Source organism: Aulonocara stuartgranti (genome assembly GCF_965226115.1).
Source record: "Aulonocara stuartgranti genome assembly, chromosome: 8".
NCBI classification, from domain to species: domain Eukaryota; kingdom Metazoa; phylum Chordata; class Actinopteri; order Cichliformes; family Cichlidae; genus Aulonocara; species Aulonocara stuartgranti.
In genome coordinates this window covers 544,288-565,706 of record NC_138959.1, presented here as the reverse complement: position 1 = coordinate 565,706, position 21,419 = coordinate 544,288, and the positions used below count along the sequence as shown (strand labels likewise).

At 48.1% G+C, this 21,419-nt stretch overlaps 2 protein-coding genes across 8 annotated transcripts in view; both read right to left on the bottom strand.

Moving 5' to 3' along the window:
• Nucleotides 1-2,532: 2,532 nt before the first annotated feature.
• Nucleotides 2,533-3,953, bottom strand: nog3 (noggin 3). The gene has a single exon (XM_082543756.1). The coding sequence runs from the start codon at nt 3,631-3,633 to the stop codon at nt 3,052-3,054; it is 582 nt and encodes a 193-aa protein (XP_082399882.1). The 5' UTR covers nt 3,634-3,953; the 3' UTR covers nt 2,533-3,051.
• A 5,579-nt stretch (nt 3,954-9,532) lies between these two features.
• Nucleotides 9,533-21,419, bottom strand: part of ankfn1a (ankyrin repeat and fibronectin type III domain containing 1a) — a 116,134-nt gene continuing 104,247 nt past the window's right edge. For 6 of the 7 annotated variants that reach the window (XM_082543704.1, XM_082543707.1, XM_082543706.1 and 3 more), the window contains 6 exons: nt 19,795-19,963; nt 18,923-19,089; nt 15,008-15,230; nt 14,738-14,930; nt 13,638-14,401; nt 9,533-13,183 (listed from right to left, as the gene is read on the bottom strand). In XM_082543704.1, the coding sequence (XP_082399830.1) occupies nt 13,660-14,401; nt 14,738-14,930; nt 15,008-15,230; nt 18,923-19,089; nt 19,795-19,963 (1,494 nt within the window). In that variant the 3' untranslated portion in view covers nt 9,533-13,183; nt 13,638-13,659. Of the gene's footprint in view, nt 13,184-13,637; nt 14,402-14,737; nt 14,931-15,007; nt 15,231-18,922; nt 19,090-19,794; nt 19,964-21,419 lie in introns of those variants that run through there. The other variant, XM_082543710.1, reaches the window with a different exon arrangement.

Here is a 21,419-nt window from a genome sequence, read left to right as displayed (position 1 = left end):
TTTAATGCTAATCTCAAAAGCAGAGACGGGTGTTTGTCTTCTGAATTAATATAGAATAGAATAGAATAGAATTCAACTTTATTATCCACAGAAGAGAGGTCTAAGAGATGAAGACTTACCGTTCAACCTTAAAATTCTATAGGAACCACAAGTACACCTAATACTCCAAAATTAAAATCTGGATTTCATTTTTTTTTTGTTTTGTTTTTTTGTGTCCCGTTTGGATCTTTAGCATCAGAATTGTTGTCTTAAGGCCAAGAAAGATGCCAAGCAGATTTATTTTACCAAGTGGATCATCGTGGCCATGCCATATTGGTCCATTTGATTGACCTTTATTATAATTATGAATTTATTTTATTTTCAGTTGCTACAAACGGGACAGACATGACTGGGGGATAGGACAGGGAGAAAGAATGAAAGAAAGAGAGGGAGAGAAAGAAAACCAAAGGGGAGAAGAGACGGTGAGAAGGAGGGGAAGAAAGAAAAAAACAAAACAAACAAAACAAAACACCTGGATCACCTGTATGGAGAAAAAAACAGAAGAGAAAGCAAACAACAAAGAGCAACATAATAAAAAAAACGGCACCATCACAATGAACTAGCTAGCAGTAGATATCAGTAGATACTAAATAATAAACGATATTGTGCAGCACGCAAGATAGACAGCGCACAATGTGCTTTGAGGCAGCAGCCAAGAAAGCTGTAGTCCGCCTCTGTGAATACCCGTGTGTACACCTGTGTGCATACCTGTGTGGATCAGCATGCTTGCATTCCAAAGGTTTCTCCATGTAATGATCTGCTAGAGGGTGTGGGGGGGCCACAGCCCCGTCCTCCAGGGCATGAAGCAGGTATGGAGGAGATCAAAACTCCAGACATCCAGAGGCCCCCAGAACACAAGAGACCAAGGAAGACCAACAGAGGGGCAGCCGCGCCACTGTCCCAGAAAGAGCTGAGGAGAGTCCCAGATGAGGGCTCACTCAGCAGCCGCGGAGCAGAAGCCAGGGGGGGTTGCAGTGACGCGCCCGTGAGCTCCGCCGGCAGCCAGCTGTGCCTGAGTGACCGAGCCCCAGGCCGAGAGGCCGGGGGCACCCCACCTCCGAAGTGGCCCGAGCGAGCCCCAGGCTCCAGGCCCCGATAAGCGGCCGCCAAGGAGTGAGCCGGTGTGAGTCTGGATTTCAAAGCGAGTCAGTGAAGACAAGCAAATATGCTGTCTCTTCATAGTCCCTGTCATGACTCTCTCAGCGGCACTTTTGATCCATCAATATTAAACAATTATTAAACCTGGCCCAGAGGTACAGTAGGTGTCCCAGAGAAGGAACATGTTGAAAGTTGGACCTCAACTATTCAGGATGATTTTTAATGAATTTTTGAAATTTCCATAATTGTATTGGCTGTGTTGGGCTGTTCCATTGTAATTTGTGTGCGCGCGTGTGCGTGTGACTGTTCGCGCGCGCGCACGTGTGCGCGGGTCTAGCCTTTCAATCAGGATATAAAGCGAAAAGGCGCTACCGTAAAGACTGGTGTAAAAGCGCAAGGAAATTTATGCGGCGGAGAAGAAGCGGCTGGCTTGACCGCGGCTCACAAATGACGGCTCACTTTACCGCGGTTCAAAGCTCAGGGTCACTGATTGTGTCAGTGGGTCCGGGAGGTTTTTCAGTGATCTGCGAGCTCCTGGACTGATGCTGTTTCTCACATTTTTACTGATTTCCTTAAAGTCTTTGTGCTACGCAAACCACTCAAACTTGATGTTTTCTAATATTTCGCAGTGATTTACAGACACAGGTCTTTCGCAGCGACCGCACAGAGAAGCTTCTCGTCTCTGAGCCGCTGCTGCAGGTTTTAAACTGAAACTAAATGAGCGTTAAATCGTTTGGATCAAAGCTTCTTCCTGCTCTCAAACATTTTACACTTTCAGCTCTTTTGTTTTTGAGGATTTGCTGTTTTTTCAACAATACAAAGTTTTTTTTATTCCAAACTGCATCCTGACATCACCCTCACTCACTAATGTTTTCAAAGTTTTTCAGGATTTTAGAGAGAAAACGGACATAAAGACAACAAACAATAAAACTATATCAAAGGTTCAGACTGAAGCTGAATGCGTGACGTGAATCTGATGAGAAGTCGCGCACGTATTTCTGATGGACAATAATCAGCTGGATTTATAGAATTTAATCTTTCAATCTTAATCTTCAACCTACAGGAAGAACATAAAGAAAATCTGTAGCTGTTCAGCAGCAGCAGCGGCACAGGTGTGCGCTCCACCTGAATACGTGCAGAGGAGAGCCTGCTGGAGCCGTCCACCGCCCCTCCATCCTCCCTGCTGCCTGTGAGCGGAAACTCTGGTTTAAATAACACGATCCCACATTATTCATGTTAGTTTTAACTCATTCGTACCGAAACGACGTTCTTGTCTTGCTCAGCGATTGTTTCGTGAACAGGAAGCGTTCAGCGTCTCTATTAAACACAAACATTTAAACACAACACAGATATAAAACTGCTAAAACGCTGCCACCTTGTGGTAAATGTGTTTATTTCTCCAAAGAAATGACAAGAATAAATCACTGATAATAAACGATAATAATTTTCTCGGTTACATCATTTAGCTGGAATCTGCAGGTTTTCCTTTAACAAACATTTCCACCTTAAATCAAGCAGAAAAAAACACGTAAAGTCACCTGAATGTGACAAATGTTCCTGCGGCGCTGCTCGTTTCCACCCATTTGTACTTTTCTGAGGACATAAAACAGATTCTGGATCTTTTGCATTGATCTTATTCTGAGCAGACTGACTCCACGTGGACCCGCAGGCGCGCGCCGGTCTGTGGATCCGCAGGCGCGCGCTGCGTTCAGGGTTTTGGCTGCTGTGACAGAAAACATTTTACATTTCTTGCAAAAACAAATTTGACACTTTTTTGTTTCTCGAACAGAAGACAAAGTCAAACACGTGATTTTACAGGATGCCGTGATGAATAAATAAAACCAGTCTGTTCTCTGCTGTCCACGCCTGTGATGATGTCACGTACAGGTGTGATGCGGGTGTGAGTGGAGAGTCTCAGCTCGGGCAAGCGCACTTGCACTCAGATATGAGTGGGTACTGCACCGGGATCCACGCGCACCGGAGCGCGTTCCTGCGCCGGCAGCGCCACCGCAGCAGGGTCACGTGCGCGGCTCTGGCGGGCGTGCACAGCATGCCCTCGGGCACCGAGCACGAGCGCTTGTTGGAGCAGCTGCCCACTTTCACGTAGCGCGGCCAGAAGCGCGCGCCCAGGTCACTCCAGGCGTGCTGCACCGGACACGCGGCACGCGCCCACAGCCACTGTTGCAGCCGGCGGCGCAGCTTCCGGCCGCGCGGCGGTTCCGGGACCCCCGGGGAGTCCGGGGGCTCCTGCGGCGGGGATGCGGACATGAAGCGCGGGTCGAAGCGGGCTCCCAGCAAGCCACGCAGCTCCGTGACGTTCAGGTCCCGCTCCGTGGGGTCCAGCGCTGGGTCCGGGTCCTCCTGCAGAGCCTCCACCGGTAGACCGTCCCCGGGGACCGGCCGCAGCAGGAAGCAGTGCTGACACGCCCCCTCCTCCGTCCCAAAGCCTACGGAGAGCACGAGCGCCAACACGGCCAGGAGGGAAGAGGGCTCCATGTCCACGAGCCACACCCCCACGCAGGTATCCAGAAAGACCTTAGCAACCGTAAGAGCGCGCGGGGCGCAGAGACGGGTCCGCGCAATCCGTGTCCAGGTCCACGGCGCGCGGGACTCCACGCGCGGTCCGCATGCTGCTGCTGGTTCTCCCGAAGCCCGAGTGAAGCCTCCGCTCGCTGCAGCCAGATATCCTGCAGGGTGCTGATGTCATCCACGCCGGGCCCACCCCCTCCCTAGATACTCCAAGTTCACGCACAAGCGCGTGACCGCGAGGAGGAGGAGGAGGAGGAGAGGAAAGCACCAGGAGGAATCCACGCGTGATGACGGTGAGCTCATAAAGTCAGCACAGACATGAAGTAAAAGCGCGAGTGGTACAAATACTCCAAAGTACTGTGGAAGTACTCACATGCCACTTGGCTGCAGGGGTGTATTTAGCTGAGGTGCCCCCCCCCACAGCTTTGAAAGGAATGTAACTCAGTACATTTACTGCCAGTTACTCTGCTACTTTCTGCTTTCACTCCAATATTTTCTATGTAAATATTTTAGAGGTTAATTCCTGTAGTTTTTGCAGATCAGTTGAATCATTACAGAGCAGCTACACAAACATCTGGAAGAGGCTTTGCACAGGATGTGGACTCATCTGCACCCTGAACCTGAACCTTGAGGGGTCAAATGTCGCTTTTGATTTGACATTTACCTGTTAAATCAACTGTTTACCTTGTTTAGTAAATGCAAATAAATAGATTTGCATTTAAGAAATATAATAAATATAAATGGTAAATGGCCTGCATTTGTATAGCGCTTTACTCAGTCCCTCAGGACCCCAAAGCCCTTTATACTACATCCAGTCATCCACCCATTCACACACTGGTGACGGCAGCTACACTGTAGCCACAGCTGCCCTGGGGCGCACTGACAGGGCACACATTATTATATATATAGATATAGATATAACACATTGTAAATTTCAAAACATGCACAGAACTGCAGAACAGCAGCTGTCCCAAATCTGTAAACTCTGTTAATATCAGTTTCTTTCTCTTGCTGTCACTCCTCACAAACCTGTTCAGTGAGCACCTCCTGCTGCTGTCCTCAGGAAACCCCGTTTTTACTGTTGTTTATATAAAGCAGGACATTTGTTCCAGAAGGTTCATTCAGATTAACATCTTCTTTATGTCTTCATGTTTATGTCTTTTGTCACATTCATTGCTGCCGGTGACGACGTGCAGCAGACCCTCGTCAGTCCCCTCAGCCTGAAAATGTGAGGAAGGGTCGTGAAGTCAGAGTGGACATCAGGCGGAAGCTGAAGTGGTGCGGTGAGAGCTCTGCGATCGCCAGCCTGACGGAGTCTTCAGGTCAAGCAGCGTGGAGCACTACTTCCTGCCAGGATTCCCAACAGGAAGCAGCGTGGACACCTGTAAGCCAACAGCTCGCTGGGACTCATGTGACAGGCTTCAGACACGCCTCTTTAATGAACGCAGCCCAGGAGGCTTAAAGCAGCGCTCCATTTATTTCTGCCTCCTTACCTGCTGGTGACGAGGCAGCAGCAATGTTTTTGTTTCATGCTGTTTTATTTCCGCTGTCAGCTTCATCGTTACCGACTCTGTAAACCTGACACTGAACCTCCAGCTTCACTTCATAAACTTCGCTTTGAAAGGTGATTTCTGAATTCATAAAGTTATTATTCTCATGTACATATCAGGTGTTTTAGAAAGAGACCTCCAAACAGGACAAAAATAAATGTCTTACATACAGCTGATCGTTCACACCACACGAATGATCACTAGATACTGTGTAATACCCAGAGACTGCAGCTGTGGACAGAATAAACCTGATTGTGCAGGTGGAAAGATGCTGAGTTCAAACTGTGACTCTGAAGATCCTGATGGATGACAAAGATGTTGATTTATGGTTTTTATCCACGTCCAGCTCTGCAAGGTTCCCTAAACAGTCGAGGTTTTCTTTGTGACCCCTGCCGCCCTCCCACCTCCGGCTCCTGCTGAATTTTGGGTAATTTTGTGGCCGGTGGCAGCATGTGACGGGCGCCATTAAACTGTCATATCTGTGTGGGGAGGAAGTCAGCGGCAGTGAGATAAGATAAGACTGCCTCTCTTTGTAAACCTTTTATCCCTCGCTTCCACATCGGGGTCCACAGAGGAGCCCCGGGGGACTTGAGTCCACGCTGCGATGGATGCAGAGCACCTCAAGCACCTTTCAGGTCGGAGGGAAAGGCACCGGCGAGCTCTGAGGAACCGTCTGAGCTTCACATCTGGTGAAAAAAAACACATTTGGTTCAAACATCAGCTCAGACGACAGCTTCACTCCTTCATGTCCCAAATAAGAGCATTACTGACGTGTCCAGATCGAGAAAGTCGTAAAATGGTTTGTCGTTGCGTCGGCTGTCATGCTCAGGGAGCTAACCCTCACAGCGACTTCACCGTTCATGGCTGAGAGCATGAATCAAATCACGAAATGATGAAATCCTCGGGTCTTTAAACTCATCACAGTGCAAATATTTTAACCTCTGCTAACCTGCCCCACAGCATGAGGAGGATTTAACTCCAGATCTTTCTTCATGTATCTGGTGATGTTTTGAGCAAACCTGGTGAAGAGCAGTGCTCGAGTTTTTCTTTCCCACTGTTGCCGAGTGTTTGATAGTTTCTCTGTATTACTGAAGCGTCTTTAACCCTATAAAACGAATTTAGGTGGCTGTTGATGTGACCGACTCTGAAATTGTATTTTTATCCTTTTGGATAAAAGGAGGCCAAACATCCTGAAGAACCTAAAAAAACTCGTCCGATTATTTTAAACTCAGGTGTAAAAACCTGAACTTTGAATCCCGGCAGAGCAGTTTTCATTCATTCTGCAGCTCGAGCTGTTGTTGTTGTTGCTGACGTGATGGGAGTCGCGTCCTTGGTCTTCTCTGTGATTGTGGAAACGTGGAAAATGGACCTTTGAGACCGTTTCCGTCCTCCTGCTTTCACTTTGAAGCCAAACACGCACTCGTGCTTTTATTGACGCATCAGTCAGGATTTATTGGGGAAATTGAGGCGATTTAACAGGTAAATTTATTCAGTGTGTTCTGCTTTAAAGCGATCAGAAAAACATCTGTTTGCACGTCTGTGCTTCGACTCGTGTGTCCGGGGTTCAGCTTCTTTGAAACAATAATTCTGGCGGTGGGAGGGCGGGGCTGAAACCTCTGATAACGGCCCGTTTCGTGTCTGTTTTTTTGTGCTTGACCTGATCCCGCCACCTTGAAGCCTTCGCGCCCAAATGGACCGTCCAAATTGCCCTGGTCATCTCACCATCAAAGCCAGAATTACACCAACAACAAACAACAGCTCCCCGCTCCCGGTTTTATCTGGCCGGGTCACGGACGAAGCAGCCGGCCTGTTTCTCCTTCATCCTGGGAGGCCCTTTGATTCGTTATTAAGATTACGCTAACGTTATATTTGAACATCAGAGGAGCAGTTAGGACCTGCAGGAGTCCCGACTAAAGGCTGGAAACCCACTGATCCACTGCGCTGGGCCATATCGCAGCCCGGCTTCGGAAAATCAAAGGAAAACGTGATTCAGAACATGTGGATCTGTCTGTAGTGGAAAGACGAGGGAGGAACACAGCGGCTAAATGGAAACTATGGAGAATGCTAATGGCACTACGAGGCTTTTGATGATAAGTGAATGAGAAGGTGACGTGATGTTTTTACCCCAAAAGCCTCGAGGACACCGAGAAGAGTGAACTCCAGAAGTGGGAGTTTGATGGAAAAGCAGGAAACAGAAGGATTATTACAGCACGTTCACATCAGCCGCAACATCTGCTCATATAGGAGACTTTGAAAGGAAAAACAGATTCAAATACAAAACAATACACTTCAACATTACAGAGGCGGCTTAAAGAGGACCGAGTGTTCTCGAGGGTCGGCGTCAGAGGCCGAGGACAGAGCCGCCGTTCGAGTTCCCGTAGTCGGACAGGAAGTGGTTGCACTTCAGCCGGAGTGCAGCAGGGGGCGTTTACGTGGAGAGTCATGAGTGACTGGAAGTGAACGAGCTGAAAATGATCTCCACCTGCTTCGTCATTTAAAACTACAGCAGGCGCATGGCTTCATTACTGCAGAGCCTTTGCTTTCCACCTTAAAGCACCTGCAGGCCTGTTGTGAACAGCTGTTAAATAAATGAAGTTAAATTGAATCCACACATTTTGTTTTAGTTTTCATGAATCATAGCATGTCAAAGCATCGGCGTCCTTTAGCGATTTTGCCCTCAAACACTGGTCAGTGACGGGTTCGGGACAGGACGTCGTCCCTCCACGGCGCCTGTTTCAGACCATAATAACGTTTCCACCAAGCGTCGGTAACAGCAGGCGCTGCGATGAAACGGACACTTGTTCTCTAATTTCACTGAAACATTCTGCTCCACTGTCAGAAACATGGAGCTGTTGTCACGACCTGCGGGATCGGCAAGATCAGCATCTCTTCACTCTTAGCCCCCCTTCTCTTCTCTTTTTCCTCTCCCCTGTTTTGCTGGGGCGGAACTCATGGCGGCTTCACGCCCTCGGTCCACGCCTTCCTGGATTGGGAACACCTGGGCCTCATCAGACCAGCTGGTATATTAGGAGGAGATCAGCTGTTCAATGCTGGATTGTTGTGAAGGCTCTTGTCAGTACACACCTAGCTCAAGTTTCCCGTGCCTCTGTCCCAGAGACTTAACGTGTTCCCAGATTCCCCGGACCCATCCCCGTGTTTCCCTGTGTGGAGTGTGGAAGGAGTGACAGGTCGCTAGCGGAGTGGAGAGAGGCTGTTCTGAGCGCGTGTGTGATTTCCCCGTTTTCCCTGGAGCCCTGCCCCTCACGTCTTGTATATAGCACTAACCTCGCACCGTCTGTACATACACTTGGTGAAGATCTGTAAATAAACTATCTCTGTTTGAACGCTACCCAGGAGTCCTGCGAGTGGATCCTCTAAGCAACTCGTGACAGCTGTGGTGAAACTGAATGAAGGCCTGACGTCTGCTCAGCTCGCAGTCTGAGCTGCTGGACCGTCCTGCCTGCAGAGCGGCGATCCTGTGGCTTGGACCGACGCTCCTGAATGCTCCGGGAGCTCCAGCTGGAAAACTCCCTCCCAGCGGTGGTGTGAGATTCCAGCTGGTTCACACCCTCCCACACGGCGTCCTGTGACCGCAGCCGCCCGGCGTGCAGCTCAGGAGCTCGGCCGATTCCTCCAACACCTACGGGCTGACCTCCGAGAGACCACAAACACCGTCCACAGTGACGCTCGGTGGCTTTTTACTGTTCTACAGTTTAATACTCTGAGCTCAGAAACGTGAAACTGTGTTCATGCTTCCTCGCGCTGTGCCAGACTCTGTCATCCTTTGTTCTGACCTGTGATTCAGATTTTGCAGAGACAATAAATCCCTTCTAATCAGAGCTAAACCTGGTTCACAGCAAGACATGAATCTAATTTGAAGCCAGAATTAAATACGGTTGAAAGCTGACATTAAACCTGAATTAAAGCCTCCTTTAAGACACTTAAATCCAATTTGAGGTTGTATGAAGATTTAAAACCAGTTTTAAATGTGGTTTAGAGCCTGGATTAAACTTTTACTTAAAGCTCAGGTTAGACCTGATTTAAAGTTAAGCTTTAATTCAGATTGAACGCTGACATTAAGCTGTTATCATGTCTAAATTATTGAAAAACTTAATTACACTTACATTAAGCCCGATGGCAGCCAGTATAAAACCCGATTTAGAGTCACCATTAAACCAGACCTAATCCAGACTGCAGCTGCCTTAAACCCGAGCTTTCTGAAGCAAAGCTGTGACTGAACACACCACCTAAGGAATAAAGAGTGTTGTTTACCCAGAATGCCACAGGCACAGCGCACAAACCTCACAAACAGCAGGTGGCAGGTTGAAGTGCACGACATCAACATGAGTTTATTTCAGCTGGTAAAATACATCCATTCCTGTGAGGTTGCAAAATGTCAAAATGCATGAACACTTTTTGTAAAGCAGTCCATAAAAAACACGTCATCAACGTCTGCTGCGAATAAATAAAGTGGCATCAAAGTGAACGCAAAAGGCATTTTTAGATAAATGGAGGTGATCCAGAAATATACAAACAGAAGGTCGACTCGGCGTTTCTGAGTCCGCACATCACGACAAAATACCAGACGTGATAAAAACAGCAGAAAGAAAACATGAAGACAGAGTGAAATCAATAAAAACAAACAAAGTTTAGGCGTTCAGCCTTTCAGAATAAAAGCCTTTGTGAGACAAACAGGAGCCTCAAAATCAATAAACTCAACTTACTGTGGAGCGAGTCACCCGGCTGCTGCTTTCATTACTCTAATGAAGTGAAACTGTCTCCTTCCTGCTGTTTATTACAACTTTTATTTCCATAGCTGTAGCCAACACCTTTGTAGTCATCAGTCAAGTTTCCATCCAGCTTTCATGTTTTCAATTCAAGCATTAAATTCAAATAAAGAAATGTTGACGGAAACTTTTTACGGTGTTCCCCATTTGCAGTGTTTTTGAGTTTGATGAGGCATGGATGGAAATGACATTTCTAATGTAACGTTAGCTGGCGTCATCTTGTACTCGTACACAAGGAAACTAAAACTAGAATAGCCGTTTAACGTGAACGTCGACAGCTAAACACAAACATGACTTTTTGTAGAACTATCGAAATTCACAGTACGACACGCGGTGGGTTGAATTTTCGGGTCAAATACTCATCGAATGACTACGATCAGTCTTTATTAATTTTGCTTGTACATAATCAGAAGATGTGATGGCCACAGGTACAAAAACAAAATTTAAATCGTTATAAACTGGTTTAGCTTAAGGTCCTGTCCACATGTACACAGGCATTTAGTTAATGTGACTTTTTCTGGGCCTTTTGGTCCCAAAGTAAACATTTATTGTTTATAGTCTTTTGAGCTGCCAGCATTTTTATGCAGTGAGGCTTATATCGCCACCTGCTGGCACGCTCTTGATATTTTTCAAAAAGAAATCCTTGCTTTAAAAAATACCCGTGTATATGAGGACGTAGCCTAATGCTGACAGTCAGATGTTCGATACCAAAATCATGTCTCGTGTCAAGCTTCAGAACTGTTGGCAGATCCAGGAAACCTTTGTTAGTACTGACAGAAAATGCTGTAAATGTTTGAACTCCACTGAATAGCCGGTGTGACGTTACAGCTAGCTGGCTAACCGCCCTGCCTTTAATCCCTCTACGTTACCACATCTTTTAATTTAATGCTTTTGCTTCAACTCAATCGTCTTAGACTTAATAATGATAATTTTGCTAGCTGGCTAATTAGGAGTCACAGTTTTCGCCCACAATAACATTGGCAAGCGGTCCTAGTTAGTTTAGCTAGCTTAAGTAACTAAATTGAATGCGTTAAAATAGTGGATAGATCGTAAAATTATCTGATAGTCCTGTTTGGCTAACCTATGTTCGTTACATAAAACTGGTGTTTCCTCTGGCTAATGCTAGCTAGTGCTCTAACATGAGCGTTCGTTTTGTCGTCATGTGGAGCCAAAAGATAAACATGACGTTCTTTGGATTTTTTAGGGAACTTTAGCCTATGAAATGACAGGTTACTGAGGTTTAACCATGTGACTTGTTCACCACTGTAGACACATGAGAATCATGGAGTCAGCGTAGATAATTATAAGACTTGAGACCAGTCTGAAACCATCTGCCATCCACCGGTTGTTTCCTGATCATTTCCAGACCAGTTGCGAGGGGTAAATGATTACTAAAGTGTCAGCCACGCAGGTCTACGGCCCGATCAGTGGTAACTAACCCTTGCTAAGGAAAATGTGCATTCTCCAACTGTCCAAAGTTCCTTGTGATGACTTTGGTTCCTAACATGTTGCTGCGGTCTTAGTCCGAATGGAAGAAACAGACCTGAAAACAAACACCGTCCAAAGTATGACACAAACCTTCTCCATCATTTCTGGTTCACATCGCACTTTTTCAAGTTTTACTACAGCCGGGCTAACAGTTAGCAAACATGAAAAACTACAGACAACCTGTGAGCAACAAGTGATCGCTAAGACGTTTTTGGTGTTCCACCGTCTTGGCAACCCATTTCAACCAAAGACCTCAGGAACCAAGGCCAATCAGTTCGGGAATACACATTTCCATAGTAACCATGGTGGTTGCATCTCGCCCACGGCAGACGACGTGTTCATGACATCACGCGAGAAACCTCAATAATCCTGATTTTTAAATGACTTCAGCTTCCGTTCAGATATTGGCGATAACCTTTAGCACGGACATGATTTTGGTAACGATCTTCTCTGTAACTCTCAGTATGAAAACTAACAAATGATTTAACTACACCATGAGCTGTGCTAACGAGACAGCTGCAGCAGAAACGTGTTGGTACATTTATTGCGCGTCTGGTTGTAAAGCTGAAATCTTCAGACATCACTAAAGATCATCTGGAGACAGAATCAAACCTGTAAGCTGGCGCCTTATCGTCAACCCTTTGTAGGACATTAAACTGACCTTTGTACAGTCACTGTGGTAGAAGCTGCCAGAGTTAATGCCCAATTTAATCAAATATTTAATTAGCTTTAATTCCATAATCGCTATGTGCAAACGTTAAAAATGCACTTTTAAAATACTGTGCATACGTTAAGAATCTGTGCATGTTCAAACCGCTCTCCACTCTACATCACTTCTCTACAACACAGATGGAGCTGCTGCAAGTTTTAAGTAAAAAAGAAAAAAACAGAAGAGAAAACACCGCCATCGTGGAAGAAGCTGAACAAGAAGTCAACAAAGACAGCACAAACACCGTCAGGTCTGACCACACGGCGAAGGCTAAACCGGAACCCACAGACTCCCTGACATCATCATGCCGAACGAGAAAGGAAGCACAAAATGGACGTAAAGCTTCAGTCAAAGATTAAAACAAACAAAAACAACACCACAGACTACTTCATGCCAACAAAATACAGTCATCCACATTCCAGGTAAAATAGTTGGTCTTTAAACCTGAAAATATAAAAATACTTCATGTTTTAAGGTTTTAGTGGTCTTTGTTTAGTGACTGAGGCCGTTTCCGTGCTCAACACTCAGCGATTAATATATTTATATATATTTTCTTCTTTTTAACACCAGGACAGCACACAGGAGCAGCTCAGAACAACAGTGATTGAAAGACGGGATTGGATCGTCACAGGCGGCCACGAACAAACAGGCTGAACCGTACATTCAAGTCGAGGGTGGGTATCCATGCTCTGAGGGCGGGGTCCAAAAAATAACTCTAAACTGCGGATTTTTTCTTAAGCGCAACAATCAATCAAACCACCTTTTTTTCTTTTCTTTTTGTTGGTCGACATGCAGAGTCTTGTGCAAAGTTCCTGGTCGGAGAAGCAGTGCTTGGTTTGTCGTTGCATTGACTTTTTTTCCTGGGTAACAGTCGATGCCATGGGTTCTGAGGCGTGGCAGAGTTGAACCAGCAACTTTAGTTGAGTTTACAATCTGCGGAGGTCGGAGGGCAGCTCGTCAGCAACACGCCCGGCCAATCACCACTGTGGTAAAAAAAGGAAGGGCGGGGAATAGTTAGCTGAGATACTGTGAATAATGATGGATCTGAAACCTGCATTCTTTCTAATGTCCAGCAGGGGGCGACTCCTCAGGTCAACAGTATAAACAAATAGTTTCTCACAACTGTCGACTGTTCCAGTATTGAATGTTTATACTGATCGTGACCAAAGTTTCCAATAACGAGCTCAGTGCAGTAATCTAAACACTGCAGTTACATGGCCCCGCCCACCTACTGTTTAGACCTTCTGTTTGTGAGAGGAAACCAATCAGAAGAGTGTTTGCTTAAAAGGGGAGGAGCTAAAACAGCTTGTTTCAGACAGAGGTTGGAATGCAGACTACCAGATAAAGAAGGATTATTATGAATTATGAATCATGAAAATCTGCTTAAGTAGAGAACAGGAAGTGACATCATGCCTTGTTGGTTTTGGTAGTACCTACATATGTCTGAAGAACTTCTTCCTTAAAGCGTGCTGCTGAGGATCTCCGACACCTGGGAGTTGGTTTGGTCATCCGAGTCCACCTCCTGGGCGGTGGCTCCCTCTGGCTCCTCCCCTTCCACGACCACCGACACGCCTGCGGCCCTCACCTTCTCCATCACCACTGCCCCCTGCTCCTCCTCCTCCCACCCCCTCCTCTCGTGGCCTGGTGACAGCTCTTTGCAGGGCTCAACGAATATCCTGCGAACGTGCGGTCGCGGCTCCCGATGTCGGGTTTTGCGGCTCTCCAGGACACAGGAGGCGTGGCTGACATAGGTGGTGCCATCCGGGGAGGGCAGGTCCCCCGGCAGGGGCAGGTCGGGGTCGAGCTGCTTGGTGTAGATTCCCTCTGACAACGATCCGGTGTGACTCTCCCCGCTGTGGCCCCTGAGCCAGCGCTGGGGCCCACTGAAGTACTGCCCGCGGTGGCTCCTGGACAGGATCTTACGTTTGGCGGGTGGGTTGGCGAGGGTCCGGAGGAGGGGGGGGCCCTCGTGGTGGCTCTTTGAGAGCGAGAGGCCCTCCAGAGTCCGGGTGGTGTCAAACAGAGCCGGGGACAGGGGAAGATCTTTGGAGAACCTGGGGGAGAGGGGGAGGGAGGGTGAGGTGGGCAGGGTTCGAGAGCGAGAGGGCGCGCGAGGGAGGAGAGGTGAGGAGAGGGGAGCATCCTTAGGATCCTTCACCACGGGGGAGAGGGGGAGGTCTTTAGCCGGGCACACGCTATACCTGAGTGGAAACCATGAGGAAAGTAATCAGATTACCCAAACAACATGGAGGACCTGCTGGAGGATTGATACTGATGCTCAACAACTCAAAGAAGCTAAAATCTAAAGAAATGAAAACGATTCACTTCAGATGAAAACAAAAAATGTCATGTGACTCTGAGGGTGGGCCTGCGAGGTGATACCAGGTGTGCAGGGCGCATCCTAGTCAGGTGCTGAAGCACCCCAGTGCAGGCCGAAGGTAACAGCGCTGCGCTGTGGACTGACTCTGATCTACAGCCTGAAGTGATCAGTGCACGCACACGAAGACGTGCAGGGTTAAAGAAAGCGCACTAATCACCGGAGCTCGTTGATTTGGAGCACGTCCGGGGCGCTGCCGCCCAGCAAGCGCAGTGCCTGCTGGGACAGATCCTGGCCCGGAGAATAGAGCAGATCCAGGTCACGGGGGCTCAGGGCATCGCTGGAGTCATAGTCGCTGTCTGTGGGCAGGAACACCTCCGAGGATGCATCTTCATCTGAGCCCGGCAGCGACTCTAGATGACAGAGGATTAACGTTAGCTTTGAGTGCTTCTTGTTTTCCTGAAGTTTAATTTGTTGAGCGATGCCTCACCGCTGATGGCTTTCCTCCGGCGGAGCTCTGGGGAAGGAGACGGTGTGGGCAGGTAGTCCATGTTTGAGGAAGTGGAGTCTGTCTTCTGTTGACCGGAGTCACTCTCAGGAACGCTGGCATCCACCAAGCAGGTGATGGGCACGCCGCCTCGAGGCTGCTTGTAGCGTGCGTATTGTAGGGCGTCCGTAATCCAGCGAAGGTCCCGCCGCATCTCGTCCAGTTGCTACAGAGACGCAGAAAAAACAAGTTTAGCCCTCAAAAAGCTCGATGGGGGCTGCATGGAGCACAGCAGGAGTTACAGCTTTACTCAAATACCAGAGAGCTTTTCTGATGATCTACTCGTCTATGGCATCAGGCGATAACCACTGTGATGACTGAAGCCTGATTATGAAGAGTTTGGTTCTACTGTGAGAGATCTTACTGGGCTTCTTTCTGTCATAACAACATTACTGATGCTGAAAACTACATTCATGTATTTAACGGGACTTTTGAGCTCAGCTGTGGAAGTGGAACTTTATGAACAGGAGTCAGTCACAGGCTCCTCCTCTGACACTATCGAACAAACACGAGTGACAGTTTTTCTGTGGCGTGCACGCTCTGTGCACGAAGGTAAAGTCAACATGTGCCTCGGGTGGAACGAAAGGAGGCAAATCAAAAAGCGATCAGCTGATGTCACAATCAGCTTTAGTCTAATCGGCTGTACTCTTCATCCTATTGGTCCTGCAGAGTAGCTCCGCCTGCTTATCGATCCCACTGATCTGACCACCACCCGCCTCTATGGTGACGCTTCCACAGCACAACGTTCTACCCACTGGCTCTGGAGTCATGCATCCACACTGTCAGCACCTCAGCGTTCCTGTGTAACACTCCTAACAGCAACATTCAGGTCTCAGGTGTTTCCTGCACGTTGTTTAGGATGCAACATATGATGAAGACACGGAGAACAATTATATGCCGGATCCACGTCCACTCGGTAAAGTCTAATTTGGCTGGAAGGTTAAAAACACTTTATACAAATACTTTGCAGTTCAGCCCAGAAACAGAAAGTTTGAATCCATCAGCTTGTAGTTAGTTTGTGCTGTTCCAGTGGAAAAGACGTAAAAACGACCACTTTAAAGAGAAAATGGCCTCATGAAACTTTCATCTGTGGGCTCTCAGTGGGATCGTCACAGCTTATTACGAATATTTGTCTGAAACAGTCCAAAACAAACAAAGATTATTATACAGCGTCGTCCCGTTTAGTGACATATTACTGTGGAGTTCTCTGTTTTGTATTGTGCACATTAGTGAGGTCATCCCAGCGCGTGTTATACATAAGTGACAGGATTTCTTCATAAGTGGTTAAACTGCTGATGTGATCTGATCTGGAAACAGTGAAAAACATGTTTTCTTTGGACGGCAGTAAAGTGTGATCAGCAGTAATTAGCCTGCTGTCAGAGAGGCCGAGGCCCACCGCGGTCCTCGCAGAGTCAGCCGACCGCCGACACACACGGTGGGGAGACGGACAGCGGCGATGACTCGACTGGAAAGAATGCGGCGAGTCTGCTGCGAGGAAAACACGAAGGAGATTCCTGCTCGTCCCACAGAGCGCGGCGGCACGTCTCTGCCGAGCGTTTACAAAGAGCTGCTGCTGAGCCCGGATCGATGTGAGCCATTACATCAGCCCTGCGCCGCGTCCACAGGAAATGAAGCGACGCAGCGCGAGTCCGCGGCTCATCTGCAGCTTCTCATCGTCAAATCTAAACACAACGCGCCAAAGAAATGACGAATCCTTCGACAACAAAAGTCGCACCTGAGCCAGCGCGCCCCGCAGCAGGTACACAAAAGATGTCAACGTCCTACAAATAAAGGCTTCTGATTGGTTTACTGTCTCTGGACAGATGATGTCAGTTTCTGATTGGTTTCTTTCATTGCTCTGTCTTTCCTCTGCTCCGTATCTTTGGATGGGTTCGGTTTGTCACGCACAGAAAACTAAACCAGGTGAGCCGGTTCAGTTGCTGATTGGCCCTAAACCCTGAGCCTGGTTCTGTTGGAGGTTTCTTCCTGTTGAAGGCGAGTTTTCCTCCCCGTGTCACCTGGAGCTCGCTCACAGTGTCGTTGAAGGCACTTAGCTCAGACTTGCAGCGCACACCTGGATGGATCGGATCACGTTCTCACCTTTAAACCGCTCTGGAGTCCATGTGGAAGCGAGTCTCGGTGCTTTGGGCCACGCCCGTGTGTGATTACCGCGACACAAACTCAGCACGTATAAGCTGGAGCTGTCTTTCTGCAGTAACAGTGGGACAGACTGGGCTGAGCCATCACAGCCATCAGGTCCAGTTTTACTACATTTAAAGAAACATAAGAAAAAGTCTTCCTGCGTTCAGACGGGAAAGTTGTTGAGCCCCACAAATCCTCTTAAGTTGGTCGTGATGATGAATCTGCTCGCACATCTGTAAAGCTGCACGGCAGTAAGAAGAAGTCAGTTCGAAGCCGTTGCACTGCAGATAAGATGCTGGAGGTTTCACGCCGATCGGGGTGGCGTGGAGCTTCAGGGAGAGAGCTGTGCGGTGACGAGCTTCCCGAGCTGAAGATGAAGTTTCCATCTGCAGCTTCATGATGTCACACCAAGAGCGACACAGGCAGATACGCCGCACTCTGCTCAGCGTCGCTTCCCTCAGCATCTGTGTCCGGTTACCGCAGCGACGCCCGTCTGGGCGCTTGTGTTTCCTGCTGAGCCAAACCTGCTTCCTGAAACAGAAACGTCCTGATGAAGACCAGCGATACGGGTTCACTGAAGAGCTGACTGAGAGAGCCGAAGACGGACGAGCAACAGGAACTGCGATCGATCTGCTCGCCATCGCTGCAGCTGAGCCTAAACTAACTGTCCAATCAGACTCAGTGTGTGAACGTTTATAAATATGTAATAAATCAGTCACTCCTGTAACGTGTGTGTACGTGATAGCGTGGCAGCGATTACATGTTGAAACCAGCTGTTGTCTCAGATGTGCTCTGTTTCTGAGAGATGAACATTAAGTTTTGGACCGTTCACAGTTAAAGTGATGACTGTCCTCAGGACGCCTGACGGAAGCTCCACCCCTCCACGCGCTCTGACTGCTTTTAGTTTCCGAGCATTTTGTGGTCGTCTACTTTTCCCCCCGAGCGTTCAGATGACAGCCGGAGAGCGAGACGACGGCCTGACACGCTCTGGCAGCGCTGCGATCGGAGCCAGCTCTTGTGGTTTTGCGCTCCGTTGATGGCGGCGGCGGCGAGCTTTCCAAGAGCAGAGAAACAAACTGTTTAACAGCACCGACTCTTTGTTGCCTCCATAAACGTGTCAGATCGATCACAGACTCGTCTGCTTTCAGTTTGTTTGCTTCTCAGAGAAAAACTGAAATAAAATCATAGAGAAAACGAGATCTATTACACGAAGGCTGTTTGATGAGCTGCCGGGCGATTAACGTTCATGCAGCGGAGACATTTACGAGCCTGAAGGGCGTTTTAATCTGAGGTCAGCTGACTCACAGCAGTGTTTGAGTTTCACACGTTCATTTCAGGAATTTTCCCACATCTTTCAGAAAATTCTTCCCTGAATGTTTCACAGCCTGGTTAGCCTCACATTTCCATGAACTAGCAAACAGAGAGCCGCTGACCTGCTCCAGGACAACAAGTATCTGTTCATCTTACACGCCGAGCTGAAATATGAGGACGTTACAGAGCACGCTCTCCTCAGGATGAAGCTCCACCCACCAGAGACACAGCTGAAGGAAGCAAAGACGAACCAGCGTGAGAAGAAGACTAAACCTGAGCCACAGCGTCTCAGGTACAAATCAGAAAACTCGTCGTCAGAACTTTAAACCTGAAGGTGATGATGAGTGTGTGAAATGCATGCTGGGAAATTTATAGGTCAAAAGGTTAAAGACGACCAAAAGTTACCTGGATGTAATCCAGGATGAGCTGGTGCCTCTGCTTGGCCGTGGCCACCTCGCCGTCAGTGATGGCCTCCCGCAGTGCCTGCTGGGTAATAAGGGCGTCCAGATCGAGGACGGAGGACAGGCGGCAGTACAGGCTGATGAACTTCTCTTTGTAGGTGCAGAAGTGCACTGAGGAGAGAAAGGAAAGGGGACGTGAGAGAGGACACTCAAAGCATCGCGGCGGTCTGACTCGGCCGGCGCGGCGAGCAGCAGTGCGTACACAGAGCGAGTGTTGCTCAGTGTGATTGGCTGCAGACTGATATAATGCTCGGCTCTGCAGACGGACCCGAGCGTCTGTGCCGCCGTCTGTGCTGCTCATCCCGCCACAATAAAAGCCCAAAGCTCTGCCGCACGTCTGCACAGCGAGCCCGTAAACCTGAGAGCCCGCCTCAGAGCTGCTGCGGGACAGTCGGCTGAAGACTTCCTGTAAGAGCTGGTGTATGTGAACGCACCGCCGAGCTGCTGCTCTGTGATGTTTCTCCAACACGCTCGCTCCCTGGTTACGGCCTGATTGGAACGTTAGACTTCCTAAAACCTGGAGATGGCGCTCCACATCCCCGTTCTTCAGGCCTTCTGCAGTCGTCTCGTTCCATTGAGCTCGTGGTCTTGAAAGTTCTGCTCGGTAGCTTCTAACGTGTTCACCGTGTTTCCCAGCGTCTCCGTCTCTTAAAAACGCCTCAGTGGGTCGTTCTCGGCATCTCCGTGCTCATGAACCTCGCCGCTGCTTCATTCTCAGCAGAGCCGTCTGCTCCACCTTTAGATCCACCACGATGTTTCATCCCTGAAAGTCACCGTGCCATCAAACCGATGTAACGTGCTGCTGCGTGCTCTTACCGAGTTCGAACATCTGCAGGGGCAGGTGGAGGAACCCCGACAGCGGGGTGTAGGGGTTGGACTGTCCGGGGGCGGAGCAGACGTCATCGGCGGCGGGCAGCAGCAGCAGGAAGGAGACGCCGTGACCGAGCTCCACCACCTCCTGACTGTAGAGCCGGAAGTGACGGGCCTGCAGACACACACACACACACACTGTACTTCAGTGTCTGCTAATAAAAGTCAAATCCTTTACAATGAGCATCATTAACGTGTAAAATAATAATAAATGACGTGATTCCAGTAAAACGTCGTCTGCAGGCCTGAAATGAGACGCTTCCTCTGCAGGTTAGAGAACCTGTCACATGACTACAGGCTGATTTTACAGCCTGATGTTTGCAGGTGTTACCTGCAGGAGCAGCTTACGTTATAACTTTGTAACACAGCCTGTGGCGGGTGGTGTAGTTCCCCTGTAATATAAGAACTGACAGTGGTTTTATTACTAAGTCATTATGTTTATGTAGAAATACTTAAAGGCAGGAACACGAGCATAAGGAGGTAACAAGACAGGTTTTTAAAGGAAAAGGAAATAATTATACTGTAAGTAATATATACACTGTAATATCCTGTAAGCACGCAGGATTTATTTAGTGTCTGCTGTAGGAGAGCTCATCACACCAATGTGGGTAAAACAACTGAACATCGTCCACATTATTAACACCCTGAAAAGTGCAGCACAGGTAATTACACGGTACTTTAAACTGAATCATTTCTCTCTGTTCCTGTAAAATATAAATAAAGAGCATTTACTCGTGCACTGCCTTAAACAACTACACATTACTGTTACTGCATCACTTTGTTGTTTCCTGTACAAGCCTGACTGTTTACTAGGGATGGGTACCGGTATGCACCGCTTCTGACATAAACGGTAGTAACCAGACCGAAAAGCAGCGCACATTTCTTTTTTTTCCGCCTGAGCTGTGACACACTTTAGATTCTAGCCAATCATTTTACGTTTCTGAGGATAGTAGGCGGGTCCAGGCACGTACGTTCTTTTAGAGCAGAGCTTCAGATTAAAAATGCCCAAGGCAAAGTCTGGCTGTACTTCACAGCAAAAGATGCAAACTCAGCAGCAACAAGTGCTTTAAGCTGATACTGTGATACTGTCAAAGGAGGTAACACCTCGAATCTGATGAAACACCTGGCGACGCATAGCGTTTTCTTAAAAGTCGAGAAATGCACCGTATTTGATAGCTTGCTGCGAGACCTCACACCGAGCGCATCTACTGCGGTGTGGTGCCTGTTATCTGACCCGGAGTTAGCAACATCCCCCAAAAACACGAAGAGGAGAGTCCTGGCCCCTAGTCCTGCCAGTGTAGCAGAAATGATGAGGATGATGATGCAGCAGCAGCCGTTCTTCTCTGCGTGAGTAGCTTAATGTTGTTCGTGTGTAATTTACGTTGAGTAGGCTAACCACGTTATTACATTAATGCATGTAAGGTGAACTAGCAAACATCATCATAGCTACATGCGGCTGTCTTCTTGTTTGATGGCAGATGCTCCCTTCACCCTGGCCAAAAAGGCTAAAGTGACCAAAGAAAAAGTGTACGAAATTCATAGTCAAAGATCTCCATCCATTTTCAACGGTG

Coding starts and splice junctions, on each gene's coding strand:
- nog3 (XM_082543756.1), bottom strand. CDS start 3,633: ATGGAGCCCTCTTCCCTCCTGGCCGTGTTGGCGCTCGTGCTCTCCGTA.